Raw genomic sequence first — 18,337 nt, forward strand, 5'->3', positions numbered from 1 at the left:
TGAAGACTCTGTAATACCCCTTTTACAACAGAGCTAAAACCCGGGTTATTGCAGGGTTAACCCGGGAAGCCCCTTGGTGTAAAAGGGGACAGGGTTGGATTCCCTGGTGAAGTGACCGGCAATCCAACCCAGGTAACTTGCAGGGTTTAACACGGGAATGACCTGTGAAACCCTGCAGTGTAAACGGCGCGATCCCGGTCACGATGACCTGGAGCCGATTGGCTGGCTTCAGTGGCGCTTCGATATGACGTCATCTCCAAGCGTCCAGTTCCAAGCCTGGAAGAGTCGGGTCACTGCAGACCTGGCTCCGGTGTGAACGGTGCCGACTTGGGTATTTCCTGGGTCAGTGCCGCTAAATTCCGGGTCTGATCTGGTTTGGAACCCTGGGTCTGATTCAGAGCCGGACGCTATTTGCGCTCGCTCGTTCAGAAAAAGGGGCTGGCTATTCAAATGAACCGTTCGCTCTTTGCGGTCTGTTCACGCCTCTATGTCTGAACGAGCGAACAAAACTTGCGGTCGAAATTTTGGAAAAACGCCCCCTGGCCGCTCGCATCATACGTCATGTCCGCTATTTATTAGATTAATCGAGGACATCGAACGGCGTCTGAACTGCTCGCTATTCTTGTGGCTGGTTTTTCCTACCGCAATGTTGCAAGCAGTTCTGACTAAAAAAAAAACAAGTGACGTGGGCAATGACGCTGCTGTATTAATTATGCACACCCTTAAAACGCCCATTTTGACCTTTAGGCACGCCTGCGTTCTGATCTCCACTCCCCGTTTTCAAGCACCTTCCCCTGTTATCACACACATACGCCTCATCCTGTCACTCAAATTAGCGTCATTCGCTATTTAGCGAGCACACGATTTTCAGCCGTACTGACTGGTTCGCGCATGCGTATTACAATCCGTACACATGCGCAGTTGTGCGAACATCGTTCGGAACGAACGAGTGGCCGCTTACGAGCGGCTCTGAATGAGACCCTCTGTTCCAACCTCCGGGTCAGACTCGGAATTTAGGTATAAAAGCAGTATGAGTGGATTCTACTCACTCCAGTCTCATAAACAGCAACATCCAACGGTCAAGGAATCTAACAATTTTAAAGTAACTGGTGATTCATCTAGAGGTGGATGCATTTTCTCTGTGAATGTACTAAGGAAAGACAAGATAAATTCAGTCGTATTTATATGGTTTTGTTCAGCTGGATGCATCTAGAGGCTGCGCTCCATGGCCAACCCTACTCTGTAGATCCAGAAGAAGACAAAAACAGTGGAGGGCATTTTAATTTTTGCTTCAATCAGGGACAATTTGTTTCTTGGTTAAATGCAGGGATAGTTAGGTCTTGGGACACAAAAAAGTTGTATATTGTTTACAAAGTGTAATAGCTAGCTAGTTCCATAGAGATCGTAAGCTTTGCCTTTCTATTAATCGCCCATATAAAACTTTGATTTGTACCTTGATTAAAGTCATGGCAGAACATTCATTTGAGGAATCCTTACATTGAACTAAGGGCCTGATTCAAACCCGTTCGCTAGGCTGCGTTCGCACGTAGCATGCCGATGTTTGCAATCTGCGTATGTGTATAAGACGCAGTGCGCGAACGCAGACCAGTCCATGTGACCCTGTACACAGATGCACGGCAAGCATGAGTGACAGGACGAGCCATTTGTTGGTGGTGATGGGGTGGTTGATGGTAACGGGGGTGTGGTGGTGTGAACGCAGGTGTGTCTGTGCTTTGGAACACCATAGACGTAGCTGTTTCTCACCTTACTGAGGCGATTCTTACTTCCATGAAGTAGGGAACTCTCATTTTATAGAAATGATTCATCTGCCCAGGAAAAAAAATAAACATAAGAAAAGAAAAAAAAATGTCACCTCTTATAACAATGATCAAAGGCCCTGATTCAGACCCGCTCGCTAAGATGCATACTCTCGCTGCTGCCGATGGTATGCAATGTGCGCATACCTTAGCGAAAGTTCACAATGCATTCGCTCGCTGCGCACAGACAGCCCAGCAGAGTCAGTGACAGGGGAAGCCGTTTATAGGTGGTAACAGGGGCTGGCCATTAAAAACGGGGGAGTGGAGGTGCAAATGCAGACGTGCCTGAGCATCTCAATGGCATTTTAGAGGTGTGCATAATTATAATACAGCATCATAGTACACGTCACCTGGTTTGTTTTTATACTGAGGTGCTCGCAGTGCTTGTGGCAGGGTATGGCCAACCTCAAGCGCTGCGATAGCATCCGATGTACCGATGGCTGCATACACTTCCTGGACATTGCATGCACAAGTGGGCGTCTTAAAACAGGCTGGTGGTTGTCTGCATACACTAAGTGATCTCTCTCTAAGAAATACTGGGCGTGTAAATGCATTGTTGTGCGGGAGCACTGCTTACACAATTTGCATACACATCGTGTGAGCGGCTCTGAATCAGGCCCAAAGTCCCATCTGATAAGTAAAACATGTGCCAGTTATGCTGGTATGCAGCCTGCGGATATGCCAGGAACTAGAAACATCCCCTGACCAGGACCATTTGCAGGATCTCAGATAACTGGATGCATGTCGGCAATAATAAAATGGTCACTTCAAAACGTAATTTACTGTTACAGTTATCCCACCCTTTCATTCATTATCATTTTTGTTTTGTCACAGCTCCGTGTATGTACTGATGTAGGAGGAGATGTACTGTATCAGGCTTTGGACAGAGATAAAGAACCAGCCAATTAGCTTGTAGCTGTCATGTTACAGGCTGTGTTTGAAAAATGACAGAAGCTGATTGGTTGGTGCTTATCTGTCCCTCCTTAGTGATTAGGGGACAGGGTCATGGGTCAGTTTTGTAGAAGTGAGAGGTGGTCTTACCTCACTGAGATACAGTGGTCATCACACCTCCTAATAAACATGAGCGGGGAGATGTACAATACCTTGAAGAGAAATAAAGTGGGAGTGTTGCCCAAGGCAACCAATCAGCTTCTAACTGCCATTTTAAATACTGTGTTAGATAAATGACAGTTAGAAGCTGATTGGTTGATCTCTCCAAGGCTTGACCCATCTCCCTAAGAACGGTAATTGCTGCTGAGAATGGATTTTATGTCATTATCTCATATGGCTGGGGCAGCACCACCTAGTGGCAGTAAATAAAACTCACCATATGTGTATATGGATATGATGGGATTGATGGGATATATTCTGCCAGCACTGTTATATATTTCTCCATCTAATGCCCCACTAATTTATGGTCTTGGCACAAAAATTTTAAAAAATCACTTAACCACTCACAATGTCAGATTGATTCCTGGGGGGTACAAGCGGAACACATGTACCAGGCCCAAAGTTTAGAGGTGCCTGGCTAGTGGCAGATTTAGGGGGGGGGCACATTCACAACTAATGGGGGCAGGGTCTAACCACCCACACTCTCCTGTTTTCAGCTCCCAGACATGATACATGAGGCTTCTGCTCTGCTCAGCTTCCTGCTTCTGAGGGGTGAACTTGACATAATAACATCACATTGCTGAGAATGTAGAGGAGCCATCAGGAGCAGCAAGTCATTGATCCCTTATGGTGCAGACTCAGAAAAGAGAAGAGTAAAAAAAGAAAAAGAAGTAGCAGCAGTCAATGAGAAGAGGGAACATGGAAAGCAGGTACGTGAGATTATCCTGCAGGAAATGAGAGGAGAGAAGAGGGAAGCAGAGGGGGGAAACAGTGTGGGGCTACTCTGACTTACAATGAGAATTAGGGGGTTTAATGGGAGTTAATGTGAACTAGGGGCACAATGTGTCATATATTGTGAACTGGGGGCATACTGTAGGCTACAATGTGAACTGAGGACATAGTCTGGGCTACAATGTGAACTGGGGGCATAGTGTGGGCTACAATGTGAACTGGGGGCATAGTGTGGGCTACAATGTGAACTGGGGGCATAGTGTGGGCTACAATGTGAACTGGGGGCACAGTGTGGGCTACAATGTGAACTGGGGGCCTAATGTGACATACAATGTTAACTGGGGGCACAGTGTGGAGGGCTACAATGAGAACTGAGGGCATAGTGTGGGTTACAATGTGAACTTGGGCACAATGTGTCATAAAATGAAAACGGGGCATAGTGTGGGCTACAGTGTGAACTGGGGCATAGTGTAGGCTACAATGTGAACTGGGGGCATAGTGTAGGCTACATTGTGAACTGGGGGCATAGTGTGTGCTACAATGTGAACTGGGAGCACAATGTGTCATACAATGTGAGCTGGGGGCATAGTATGGGCTACAATGTGAACGGGGGGCACAATGTGTCATACAATGTGAACTGGGGGCACAATGTGTCATACAATGTGAGCTGGGGGCATAGTGTGGGCTACAATGTGAACTGGGGGCACAATGTGTCATACAATGTGAGCTGGTGGCATAGTATGGCTACAATGTGAACTGTGGGCACAATGTGTCATATAATGAGAACTGGGGGCACAATGTGTCATACAATGTGAACTGGGGGCACAATGTGTCATACAATGTGAACTGGGGGTGCAGTGTGTCATACAATGTGAACTGGGGTGCAATGTGTCATACAATGTGAGCTGGTGGCATAGTGTGGGCTACAATGTGAACTGGGGCACAATGTGTCATGCAATATGAACTGGGGGTGCAATGTGTCATACAATGTGAAATGGGGGTGCAGTGTGTCATACAATGTGAACTTGGGGCACAATGTGTCATACAATGTGAGCTGGGGGCATAGTGTGGGCTACAATGTGAACTGGGGGCACAATGTGTCATACAATGTGAACTGGGGGCACAATGTGTCATACAATGTGAGCTGGGGGCATAGTGTGGGCTACAATGTGAACTAGGGGCACAATGTGTCATACAATGTGAGCTGGTGGCATAGTATGGCTACAATGTGAACTGTGGGCACAATGTGTCATACAATGAGAACTGGGGGACAATGTGTCATACAATGTGAACTGGGGGCACAATGTGTCATACAATGTGAACTGGGGGTGCAGTGTGTCATACAATGTGAACTGGGGGCACAATGTGTCATACAATGTGAGCAGGTGGCATAGTGTGGGCTACAATGTGAACTGGGGCACAATGTGTCATGCAATGTGAACTGGGGGTGCAATGTGTCATACAATGTGAACTGGGGGCACAATGTGTCATACAATGTGAACTGGGGGCACAATGTGTTCATACAATGAGAACTGGGGTGCAGTGCGGCATACCACTTAATAATTTTGCGTCCTTGAAATTAAGAGGACTCTTATAAATTGCAATGCACAGTGAGGAATTGAATTCATATGTGCATTGTTATTATTCCTTATTTCAACTCTGTACCTACCAGGGAGGAATGAGTGGGGCAAATACATGAGTGTATTGGGCCCTCAAGATTTCTGTTGCAGGGCCTTCTTCAAGGTTTGGCAGAGATAGCTGCTATTATGTAAATTGAGCTGTGAAGTCCCTACTACCTCAGTAAACAAACAGGGCAGAAGCATAATGATGTAATTGGCATAATCATGCATGATTATGCCACTTGCAATTGAGTTATGCTCATCTTCTCCTTATATACTGCCCTCCATATCTCCTGGAAGTGAAGTATGAAAAGTAACCTCTGACCCCCCCCCCCCCCCCCCACAGCCCTGTATTTAAATGAGAATCATAATTGTAGTCTGAATTCTAGTTCTCTCTTAACAGTGACATCAAAATTATACAGAAACATATTTTGTACTGGCCGGACCCACCTGTCCTGTAAACCTATCTGTAAAGTTTTTATATGTAGCGGTAGTTCCGTTCTTCAGTTCATCCGTAAACTCTTCATTCACAATATAAACTGTGATGTCTACAGTGATGACGACTTTAACTGTAACAGAACATTATAAAATGCCTATTACAGACACAAATGCAGCTTCACTCACTGGCATGAATCAGCAATAGATGATATAGGATTATCAGAATGGTCATGTAATTATTGGGTGGTACCGTTACACATAAAATAGATAAGAGCAGAATAGTTTTGCAAATAACAATAATAAAAGTACTGTAAAGGCGAGAGTTTTAATGGCTCCAGGCAGTAAGGCGCCTGTATCCGAAAAGTTTGCAATGATTTCTACTAAATAAATAGTGACTTCTGTTATCTTAAAAAAATGGTCATTTTAAATAGTAACATGCATGCTGTATAATGGGGATGTGGTTAATTGGCCGCTGGGCGGGATGCAGACGGTCAAAATCCCGGTGCCGGAATCCCAACCTGCGGCAAGAACACCGGTGCCGGAATCCCGACATCAGTTGAGCTGCAGGGGGTGGGGGGAGGTCAGGGTTAGGCTGCGGACAGGCGAAGTTAAGCTTAGGCACCACCGTGGGGATTACGGTTAGGCACAAAGGGGGGAGGGTTAGGTTTCGGCACTAAGGGGGAAGAGTTAGGTTTCTGCACTAACGGGAGGTACGGGTGCGGGGAGTAGAAGGTTAGGGGGTGAAGGGAGAGGGTTAGTATACTTACAGAGCCCCTGTCAGGCTTCTAAGCATCGGGATGCTGCTATCGGGGTTTTGACAGCCAGCATCCTGACTGTCAGCCTCCCATACCCAACCCATATAATGTAGTAGGAGCTACAGCAATCAGGTGAGATACAAAAGGTCGACACTCATTTGGTCAACATGAAATGGTTGACACAAAAATGGTCTAACCATAATCTTCACTCTAAACCTCCCCTTGGTGCCTAACCCTAACAGTCCCTCCTAGTGACCAACCATCTAGGTAAGTGCCTAACCCTAACCATCCATCCTAGTACCTAATCCTAACCCTCCAGTAAGTGCCTAACCCTACCATCCCTCCTAGTACCTAATCCTAACCCTCCAGTAAGTGCCTAACCATCCCTCCTGGTGACTAACCATCTAGGTAAGTGCCTAACCCTACCATCCCTCCTAATACCTAATCCTAACCCCTCCAGTAAGTGCCTAACCATCCCTCCTAGTGACTAACCATCTAGGTAAGTGCCTAACCCTAACCATCCCTCCTAGTACCTAATCCTAACCCTCACAAGTAAGTGCCTAACCCTAACCATCCCTTCTAGTGACTAACCATCTAGGTAAGTGCCTAACCCTAACCATCCCTCCTAGTACCTAATCCTAACCCTCCAGTAAGTGCCTAACCCTACCATCCCTCCTAGCAGTGGAGGGCTGGGCCGGGGGGCAGGGTGCCATGTGCCCCCCTGGCCGCAGTGTCATGCGGGCCGCGAGCCGGTGCAGTCTGTGTCACTATGACTGACAAACACACAGCTGCCGGCTGCGACAGCTGTGTGGGAGAGACGTCATGATGTCATATGATGTCTCTCCCATAATGCAGAGCGGCCCGGCCTTGGAGGACAGACGGAGGAGCAGATGGCGGCGGCGGGAGCGGGGATTCAGGTAAGTGGTTTTTTTTTATTTTGTTTTTTATATTACATGTGTCTACTGGGGGGGTGTCTGGCACTACTGGGGGCACTACAAAGGAGGGACTACTACTACTGGGTGCATTACAAGGGGGGTGGGGGACTACAACTATTGGGGGCACTACAAGGGGGGGGACTACTACTACTGGGGGACCTACAAGTGGGGACTACTGCTGGGGGCACTACAAGGGGGAGGGGACTACTACTACTGGGGACTACTACTGGGGACACTATAAGGGGACTACTACTACTACTGGGGGCACTACAAGGGGGGTGGGGGACTACTACTACTGGGGACTGCTTCTACTGGGGACACTACAAGGGGGGTCTACTACTGGGGGCACAACAGGGGGGGACTACTACTACTGGGGGCACTACAAGGTGGGGACTACTACTAAAGGGGGCACTACAAAGGGGGGGACTACTACTACTGGGGGCACTCTAAATGGAGGGACTACTACTACTGGGGCACTACAAAGGGGGAGGACTACTACTACTGGGGGCACTTCAAGGGGGGGACTACTACTGGGGGCACTACTGGAGGCCTGCATAAGGGTGTCCTCTCCTGTGGCACATGGGGGCACTGCATATGGGCACTATGACAGGGGGCTGCCCTAATCTTTATTTTTACCTTACATTAATCCCATATGGACCCGCCTCCTCCCTGGAACACTGGGGGGGGCGCCGTAGCACGCATATTCTTCGGACACACACGCTACTCCTCTGCCAGGGCCGCCTGCATGCATTTGCCCCCCAGGCTAAAAGTTGCCAGCCAGCCCCTGCCTCCTAGTACCTAATCCTAACCCTCCAGTAAGTGCCTAACCCTACCATCCCTCCTAGTACCTAATCCTAACCCTCCAGTAAGTGCCTAACCCTACCATCCCTCCTAGTACCTAATCCTAACCCTCCAGTAAGTGCCTAACCCTACCATCCCTCCTAGTACCTAATCCTAACCCTCCAGTAAGTGCCTAACCCTAACCATTCCTCCTAGTAAATAATCCTAACCCTCCAGTAAGTGCCTAACCCTAAACCTAAAAACAAAAAAAGTTGACCATTTCTGTGTTGACCATTTCCATGTTGACCTTTTGAACCTGTTGACCTTTTGTACCTGTCGACCTTTTGTACTGTGTACCTTTTTCCATGTCAACATTATGGTGTTGACCTTTTTTTATTGTCGACCTTTTGTGGAACCCACTGCAATGCAGTCTTGCTGTATGTGTGTTTCATATGCGTCTGGTGTTAGGCTTTGGGTGATTTTGATCCACGATGAGTGCAGGTTATTGTAGTGGGGCTCACATCTGGAAAAGACGATAATCTATACATGCCTAGTATTTAGGCCTCACTGCCGGGAGATCACAGAAGGGAGGTGCATGGGGCAGGTCATAAATGTACTCTACTAACTGTACATATCAGAAAATTCAAAGCCAACACTTCTATACACACCTGGTCTTATTTCATTTATAATAAATTCACATTTGCTCCCAAAGAAGAGCTCTTGGCAAATGCAATATCTGCCATTGAAAAAGCCGCCATTCTCACAGACATTCCCTAAAGGGAGAGGCAGAAGGCAGAAATAAGTCATTAATGCACATTTCCATAGGGTTTATATACTGTATTATGACGTATATACAGGTAGGGAGTTGAGAAATGACAAAGGTCCTACATCACAATCCCTTGAGAAGCACCAAGAAATCATCGCAATAAGGGTGAACAATGAGATAACCTGATAGACAGTAGAAACTGAAATCTGAAATTTTTAAGTAAATTTATATATTTTTTAATATAAAAAATGATAATATTTCTCAAGTTATAGACATTGCTACAAAGAGTTACTATTATTGTTTTTGCCACGTTATTTGTACATATTCTCTCCCTATGGGGTCAATTTACCTAGCTTTAGATGGAGATAAAATGAACAGAGATAAAGTACCAGCCAATCAGCTCTCAACAACCATGTTGCAGGCTGTGTTTGAAAAATGACATTTAGGAGCTGGTTGGCTGGTACTTTGGACCCCATTCAGAGTCGGTCGTTGCGGCCGCACGTACACAGCCGATGTTCGCTAAACTGCGTATGCGTAAAATTCGCAATGCGCGTGCGCAAACTAGCTGTTACGATCAGAAATTTCTCTCTCCTAGTGCTTAACCCTAACCATCGGGGTAAGTGTCTAACTCTAACCATCCCTCCTAGAGCCTAACCCCTACCCTCCAGTCCGTGCCTAACCCTAAAAAAACAAACAAAAAATGTGTTGACCATTTTTAAGTCAACCATTTCAGTGTCAACCTTTTGAGCCTGTTGACCTTTTGTACCTGTCTATCTTCATCCATGTTGACCTTTTGTCCCTGTCTACCTATTGATTGTCTACAATGTGATGTCTATCTAGAAATTTTACTGTACTGTAGATCTATTGACTGGAACCCCGTTTGGATGATGGTAAGCAGAGTAAATAATACACACTAGTGGAATCCCAGATGCAACATACAGCTAAAGATTTAACCAGTAATATGGTTTATTGTGCAGCAGTGTGTCTGTACAGCTGTACTCACTGTTTACATACAGAACACGTGGTATCTGGATGGAGTAGTGCTTGAGTGGAACAAACGAGTCTCCAGCCAATAATTGTACAGGGTAGCGGTGCACGTATATAAGTAGCAGTACGCTTTGTAGCAGGTATCTCTGAGGTATATCACAGGGTCTCTCAGGAGCTAAGTAGGACAAGTCCATGTCCCACTGTGGCGCTTACACACAGTGACAAGATGGTGTCACCCATGCGTAGAAGATTTAACAGGCAGCCATCTTGGTAAGGACAGATGTTTCTTTAGAGGAGCAATTATGGAGATAGCGCAGGAGTGCACTCCTTACTTCTACATCTTGTACTCTATTCACTTTTGTGGCCATCTAACTAACCCCATGATCCCTCATCCCACGTTTTAAATGAGTTTGCCACCTGGTTCCCCCTCTACCTCACCTCTAACCCTCCACCTTTCCCTCCTGGGTTACGTCAATATCCTACTGAACAATCCCACAGTTGCTGCAGCTTCTAATCTGCTCTTTCTCTCTTCCTCCTATGGCCCCACCCAATGTACCTTCTCCTACTCCAGTGATCTCTGGACATAATTTTAACCCACTGCTTTGAACTATTTAACTTCACTAACTTCCCCCTTTCTTTTTCCGACCACCATATTTTTCTTCAACCTTTCCCTTCCTCTATTACCTCCTCATGCTCCCAAGTTGACTCTCACCAAGTGCTACCTTGATGCCTTCCACCCCACCCTTTTCTTTTCCTTGGCTGTATACACTCCTCTCTCCCATATACACCCTATTCTGGGCAGCACAGGTGGTGTAATGGTTAGTTTACTGCCTCACAGCACTGAGGTCGTGGGTTCGATTCCCACTACAGCCCTAACTGTGCTTGCGTTGGTTTCCTCTGTGTGCTCCAGTTTTCTCCCACAATCTAAATATATACTGGTAGGTTATTTGGCTCCCAACAAAGTTAACCCTAGTGTGTATGTGGTAGGGAATATAGAGTGTAAGCTCCACTGGGGCAGGGACTGATGTGAATGACCAAATATTCTCTGTAAAGCGCTGCAGAATATGTGTGCGCTATATAAATAACTGGTAATAATATTAATAATAATTTAGCCCTAAATAAGATTTCACTCTCACCTCTGTTTTTGACTCACTCCTCCAGCTGCCACTCTTAGGGCCATATCCAATTAGCCGTGAAAAGGCGCAAACTTAACGCCGGAGATGTTTTCGCACAATTGACCTGCTTTGTTGCGATCTCCTCAGCTTTTGTTTGTGCGCTCCCGGTTTTCGCACTGTCCTATTACAAAAGACGCAAAAATGCATTCACATGGAGACTGGTAGTGGAGAAACCAGCGAAAAGTACACCAAGGTTTGGGGACATCTGCCTGTACTCCATAAAAAGGCTAAGTGACATAGGAAATCAATTTAGAAGTGTATTAATGGCCCTAATAAACGTATTTGGGGTTCTTAAATTGTGCTAAATGGCTGTTATATGCATATTTGTATAACAATGGAAAAATTATAAAAAACTTTGTTTTGGGGGGGCAAAATAAATGCAGCAGTTAAATTAGGGGTACAGGAAAATGGGTGCAAGTATATTTTTGTGTCCTTAATGACATCGTTATTGCCCAAATTAAGCTAATTAGAAAAATAATTATTTCTGCCTAATTTGCCATTAGGGGAGAGGCTGTCCAAGGGGTTCTAAAACAGGTCCCCACATTGTTTATCAAAAATAGGGATTTTGCAAATTTTTTCACCTGCTCTGATGGTGGTGAAAGCAGTTTGCTGTTTTTTGCCTATGGAGTTTTCTCACATCCGACAACTTCAGCAATAAGACTGCACAATACACATTTTTGTGCAAAAAGTTTGCACGTGCAAACTTTTTTCACCAAAACGCAGCTTTTCGCGGCTAATTGGATATGGCCATTAGACTCCTATAGTCATCATCCCAACCCTGGCTCTCTATACCCAATAACTACATTCACACTCCCACACAGCTGACTGGTAATGGAGAAAGTCACTTACTACCTGATATCAAACTCAGGCTTTCCTTTTTATAGTTCAGCCTTACTTTAAGGCAGGTTTAAATCTCTAACCTCCAACCGACTCCTCCTCCTCTGCCTCTGTTCCTCCCCTTTATTCCCTCCTTTCTGCCAATGACTTTACCATCAACTTTATTACCAACATTGAACCCATCCATAATGCCATCCCTTCCTCCTAGCTTAGCATTGCTTTCCTACCCAATTTATCTTCTCCCCAACCATCGAGAACAAAGTACACATCCACATACTGTATCTTCATCTAGACCCACCACCTTCCTCCTTGACCCCATTTCTTCCCAGCTTCCTCCTGGACATTTTGGGTGATACAACATGTGTGATGTACAGTGAACATTGGAAAATACTACGAGATGCTTTTACTTTACTCAACTGTATATAATGATATAACTTTGCAGAACCTTTCTAATTGGTTGTTGATAAAATTGTACCATGAATTTCCGGAGCTATATATGAAATGACAAAATAATTACTTACATATCTGTATTCCATTTCAGTATAAAAAAATATAAATAGACTGACCAACACTAGTAGCAGGAGGCCAGGTGTGGGTACCCAGGGATAGAATGCTTGTATTCAGTGAAGAATCCTTTGTGTTCAATGATATGAATTTAGTAGATTGAGTTGTAGACCCAGTAAAGATAGTTGGGGAAGGAGTAGAAAGTCCAGCCATGGTTATTTCCACTGTAGTATATTCAGTAGTAGTATTATATGTAACTGAGGTAGTAATATAACCAGCAGTAGTGTCAGATATGATAGAGTCAAAAGTATATTCAGGACTAGTGTTAGATATAATGGAGACAGTAGTATACTCAGTAGTAGTATCAGATACAATGGAGTCAGTAGTATACTCAGTAGTAGTAACAGATATAATGGAGTCAGTAGTATACTCAGTAGTAGTATCAGATACAATGGAGTCAGTAGTATAAGCAGTAGTAGTATCAGATACAATGTAGTCAGTAGCATAATCAGTAGTAGTGTCAGATATAATGGAGTCAGTGGTATACTCAGTAGTAGTTTCAGATTCAATGAAGTCAGTAGTATACTCAGTAGTAGTGTCAGATATAATGAAGTTAGTATAAATCGTAGTAGTGTCAGATATAATGGAGTAAGTAGTATAATCAGTAGTAGTGTCAGATATAATGGAGTCAGTAGTATAATCAGTAGTAGTTTCAGATACAATGGAGTCAGTGCTATACTCAGTAGTAGTTTCAGATACAATGGAGTCAGTAGTATAAGCAGTAGTAGTGTCAGATATAATGGAGTCAGTAGCATAATCAGTAGTAGTATCAGATATAGTGGAGTCAGTAGTATAATCACTAGTAGTGTCAGATATAATGGAGTCAGTAGCATAATCAGTAGTAGTGTCAGATATAATGGAGTCAGTAGAATACTCAGTAGTAGTGTCAGATACAATGGAGTCAGTAGTATAATCAGTAGTAATGTCAGATATAATGGAGTCAGTAGTATAATCAGTAGTAGTGTCAGATATGATGGAGTCAGTAGTATACTCAGTAGTAGTATAAGATATGATGTAGTCAGTTGTATAATCAGTAGTAGTATCAGATACAATGGAGTCAGTAGTATACTCAGTAGTAGTGTCAGATATAATGGAGTCAGTAGTATAACCAGTAGTAGTGTCAGATACAATGGAGTCTGTAGTATAATCAGTAGTAATGTCAGATATAATGGAGTCAGTAGTATAATCAGTAGTAGTGTCAGATATAATGGAGTCAGTAGTATAATCAGTAGTAGTGTCAGATATGATGGAGTCAGTAGTATAATCAGTAGTAGTGTCAGATATGATGGAGTCAGTAGTGTACTCAGTAGTAGTATCAGATATGATGTAGTCAGTTGTATAATCAATAGTAGCATCAGATACAATGGAGTCAGTAGTATACTCAGTAGTAGTGTCAGATATAATGGAGTCAGTAGTATAATCAGTAGTAGTGTCAGGTATATTGGATTCAGTAGTATACTCTGTAGTAGTATCAGATACAATAGATTCAGTACTATACTCAGTAGTACTATCAGATACAATGGAGTCAGTAGTATAATCAGTAGTGGTGTCAGATACAATGGAGTCAGAAGTATTATAAGTAGTAGTGTCAGCTATATTGGAGTCAGTTTTATACTCAGCAGTAGTATCAGATACAATGGAGTCAGTAGCATACTCAGTAGTAATCACAGATATAATGGAGTCAGTAGTATGCTCTGTAGTAGTGTCAGGTATATTGGGGTCAGTAGTATACTCCATAGCAGTGTCAGATCTAGTGGAGTCAGTAGTATAATCATTAGTAGTATCAGATACAATGGAGTCATTAGTATACTTAGAAGTAGTGTCAGGTACAATAGAGTCAGTAGAATAATCAGTAGCAGCATCAAATATAATGGATTCAGTAGTATATTCATTAGTAATCACAGATATTATGGAGTCAGTTGTATGCTCTGTAGTAGTGTCAGGTATATTGGGGTCAGTAGTATCAGTAGTATACTCCATAGCAGTGTCAGATGTAGTAGAGTCAGTAGTATAATCATTAGTAGTATCAGATACAATGGAGTCATTAGTATACTCAGAAGTAGTGTCAGATACAATGGAGTCAGTAGTATAATCAGTACTAGTGTCAGAAACAATGGAGTCAGTAGAATACTCAGTAGTAGTATCAGATAAAATGGAGTCATTAGTATGCTCAGTAGTAGTGTCAGACACAATGGAGTCAGTAGTATAATCAGTAGTAGTATCAGATACAATGGAGTCAGAAGTATAATCAGTAGTAGTATCAGATACAATGGAGTCATTAGTATACTCAGTAGTATTATCAGATACAATGGAATCAGTAGAATATTCAGTAGTACTGTGAGATATAATGGCATCAGTAGTATATTCATTAGTACTGACAGATATACTGGAGTCAGTAGTAAATTCTTTGGTAGTATCAGATATAATTGAGTGAGTAGTATAGTTGGTTGTAATGTCTTGTATAGTGGAGTCAGTAGTAAACTCAGTAGAAGTATCAGATATAATGGAGTCAGTAGTATACTCCGTAGTAGTGTCAGGTATACTGAGGTCAGTAGTATACTCCGTAGTAGTGTTAGATATAATACAGTCAGTAGTATACTCAATAGTAGTGTCAGATATAGTGGAGTCAATATTATAATCATTGGTAGTATCAGATACAATGGAGTCAGTAGTATACTCAGTAGTAGTGTCTGATATAATGGAGTCAGTAGTATACTCCGTACTAATATCAGATATGATTGACTCAGTAGTATAATTGGTAGTAGTGTCAGCTATATTGGATTCAGTGGAATACCCAATAGTAGTATCAGATACAATGGAGTCAGTGGTACACTCAGCAGTAGTGACAGATATAATGGAGTCAGCGGTATAATCAGTAGTAGTGTCAAATATAATGGAGTCAGTAGTATAATAAGTAGTAGTGTCAGGTATATTGGATTCAGTGGTATAATCAGTAGTAGTATCAGATACAATGGATTCAGTACTATACTCAGTAGTAGTATCAGATACAATGGAGTCAGTAGAATACTTAGTTTTAGTGTCAGATATAATGGAGTCAGTAGTAAAAACAATAGAAGTGGCTTTTATAATTGTGTCAGTAGTATATTCATTAGTACTGATAGATATAATGGAGTCAGTAGTATATTTTTTGGTAGTATCAGATATAATGGAGTCAGTAGAATACTCCATAGTAGTGTCAGATATCATGGAGTAAGTGGTGTACTCAGTAGCAGTGTCAGATATGATGGAGTCAGTAGTATAATCAGTTGTAGTGTCAGGTATATTGGAGTCAGTAGTATACTCAGTAGTAGTATCATATACAATGGAGTCAGTAGTATACTCAGTAGTAATGTCAGATATCATTGAGTCAGTAGTATAATCAGTAGTTGTGTCAGACATAATGGCGTCATTCTTAGTATATTCATTAGTACTGACAGATATAAATGAGTCAGGAGTATATTCTTTGGTAGTATCAGATATAATGGAGTCAGTAGTATATTCGGTTGTAATTTCTGGTACATTGGAGTCAGTAGTAAACTCAGTAGTAGTATCAAATAGAATGGAGTCACCAGTATACTCCGTAGTAATGTCAGGTATATTGGAGTCAGTGTAATACTCTGTAGTAGTGTTATATTTAATGAAAGTAGTATACTCAATAGTAGTGTCAGATATAGTGGAGTCAGTGGTATAATTATTAGTAGTATCAGATACAATTGAGTCATTAGTATACTCAGTAGCAGTGTCAGATATGATGTAATCAGTAGTATACTGAGTAGTAGCATCGGACACAAAGGAGTCAGTAGTATACTCAGTAGTAGTGTCAGATATAATGGAGTTAGATGTATACTCGATAGTAATGTCAGATATAATGAAGTCAGTAGTATAATTAGATGTAGTTTCATCTATATTGTAGTTAGTGGTATACTCAGTAGTAGTATCAGATACAATGGAGTCAGTATTATTCTCAGTAGTAGTGTCAGATATAATGGAGTCAGTAGTATAATCAGTAGTAGTGTCAGATATAATGGAGTCGGTTGTATAATTAGTAGTAGTGTCAGGTATATTGGATTCCGTGGTATACTCAGTAGTAATATCAGATACAATGGATTCAGTACTATACTCAGTAGTAGTATCAGATACAGTGGAGTCAGTAGTATAATCAGTAGTGGTGTCAGACACAATGGACTCAGTAGAATAATCAGTAGAAGTGTCAGATATGATGGAGTCAGTTCTATACACAGTAGTATTGTCAGATATGATGGAGTCAGTGATATACTCAGTAGTAGTGTCAGATATGATGGAATCAGTAGTATAATTAGAAGTTTTATTAGCTATATTGGAGTCAGTAATATATTCAGTAGTAGTATCATATACAATGGAGTCAGTAGTATAATAAGTAGTAGTGTCAGATATAATAGAGTCAGTGGTATAATTAGTCGTAGTATCAGATACAATGGTGTCAGTAGTATAATCAGTAGTAGTGTCAGGTTTATTAGATTCACTGCTATACTCAGTATTAGTATCAGATAAAATGGAGTCAGTAGTATAATCAGTAGCAGTGTCAGATATGATGGAATTAGTAGTATAATCAGTAGTAGTGTCAGAAACTATGGAGTCATTAGTATATTCAGTAGTAGTGTCAGATATGGAGGAGTCAGTAGTATAATATTTAGTGGTGTCAGATATAATGGAGTCAGTAGTATAATCAGTAGTAGTGTCAGCTAAATTTGAATCAGTGATATACTTAGTATTAGTATCAGATACAATGGAGTTAGTAGTATAATCAGTAGTGGTGTCTGATACAATGGAGTCTGAAGAATACTCAGTAGTAATGTCAGATATATTGGAGTCAGTGACATACTCAGTAGTATTATCAGATACAATGGAATCAGTAGAATACTCAGTAGTAGTGTCAGATATAATGGCGTCAGTAGTATATTCATTAGTACTGACAGATATCCTGGAGTCAGTAGTAAATTCTTTGGTAGTACCAGATATAATTGAGTGAGTAATATATTTGGTTGTAATGTCTGGTATATTGGAGTCAGTAGTAAACTCAGTAGTAGAATCAGATATAATGGAGTCAGAAGTATACTCCATTGTAATGTCAGGTATTTTGAGGTCAGTTGTATACTCCGTAGTAGTGTCAGGTATACTGAGGTCAGTAGTATACTCCGTAGTAGTGTTAGATATAATGACGTCAGTAGTGTACTCAATAGTAGTGTCAGATATAGTGGAGTCAGTATTATAATCATTAGTAGTATCAGATACAATTAAGTCAGCAGTATACTCAGTAGTAGTGTCAAATACAATGGAGACAGTAGTATATTCGGTTGTAATGTCTGGTATATTGGAGTCAGTAGTAGTATCAGATATAATGGAATCAGTAGTGTACTCCGTAGTAGTGTCAGGTATATTGGATTTAGTGGTATTCTCAGTAGTAGTATCAGATACAATAGAGTTAGTAGTATAATCATATGTGGTGTCTGATACAATGGATTCAGTAGAATACTCAGTAGTAGTGTCAGATATTTTGGAGTCAGTGATATAATTTGTAGTATTATCAGATACAATGGGGTCAGTAGAATACTCAGCAGTAGTGTCAGATTTAATGGCGTCAGTAGTATATTCATTAGTACTGACAGATATACTGGAGTCAGTAGTAAATTCTTTGGTAGTATCAGATATAATTGAGTGAGTAGTATATATGGTTGTAATGTCTGGTATATTGGAGTCAGTAGTAAACTCAGTAGTAGTATCAGATATAATGGAGTCAGTAGTATACTCCGTAGGAGTGTCAGATATAGTGGAGTCAGAATTAT

At 42.1% G+C, this 18,337-nt stretch overlaps 1 protein-coding gene across 1 annotated transcript in view; it reads right to left on the reverse strand.

Annotated features, from left to right (window-relative positions):
* Window positions 1-18,337, reverse strand: part of LOC148507484 (uncharacterized) — a 94,853-nt gene that overhangs the window by 36,022 nt on the left and 40,494 nt on the right. The window contains 7 exon segments of the mRNA XM_088446119.1: window positions 1,765-1,826; window positions 5,729-5,847; window positions 8,855-8,959; window positions 12,518-12,806; window positions 14,073-14,304; window positions 14,470-15,286; window positions 15,947-17,463. Coding sequence (XP_088302245.1) covers window positions 1,765-1,826; window positions 5,729-5,847; window positions 8,855-8,959; window positions 12,518-12,806; window positions 14,073-14,304; window positions 14,470-15,286; window positions 15,947-17,463 — 3,141 coding nt within the window.

The sequence above is a fragment of the Taudactylus pleione genome, unplaced genomic scaffold (genome assembly GCF_031769625.1).
Source record: "Taudactylus pleione unplaced genomic scaffold, aTauple2 ptg000393l, whole genome shotgun sequence".
NCBI classification, from domain to species: domain Eukaryota; kingdom Metazoa; phylum Chordata; class Amphibia; order Anura; family Myobatrachidae; genus Taudactylus; species Taudactylus pleione.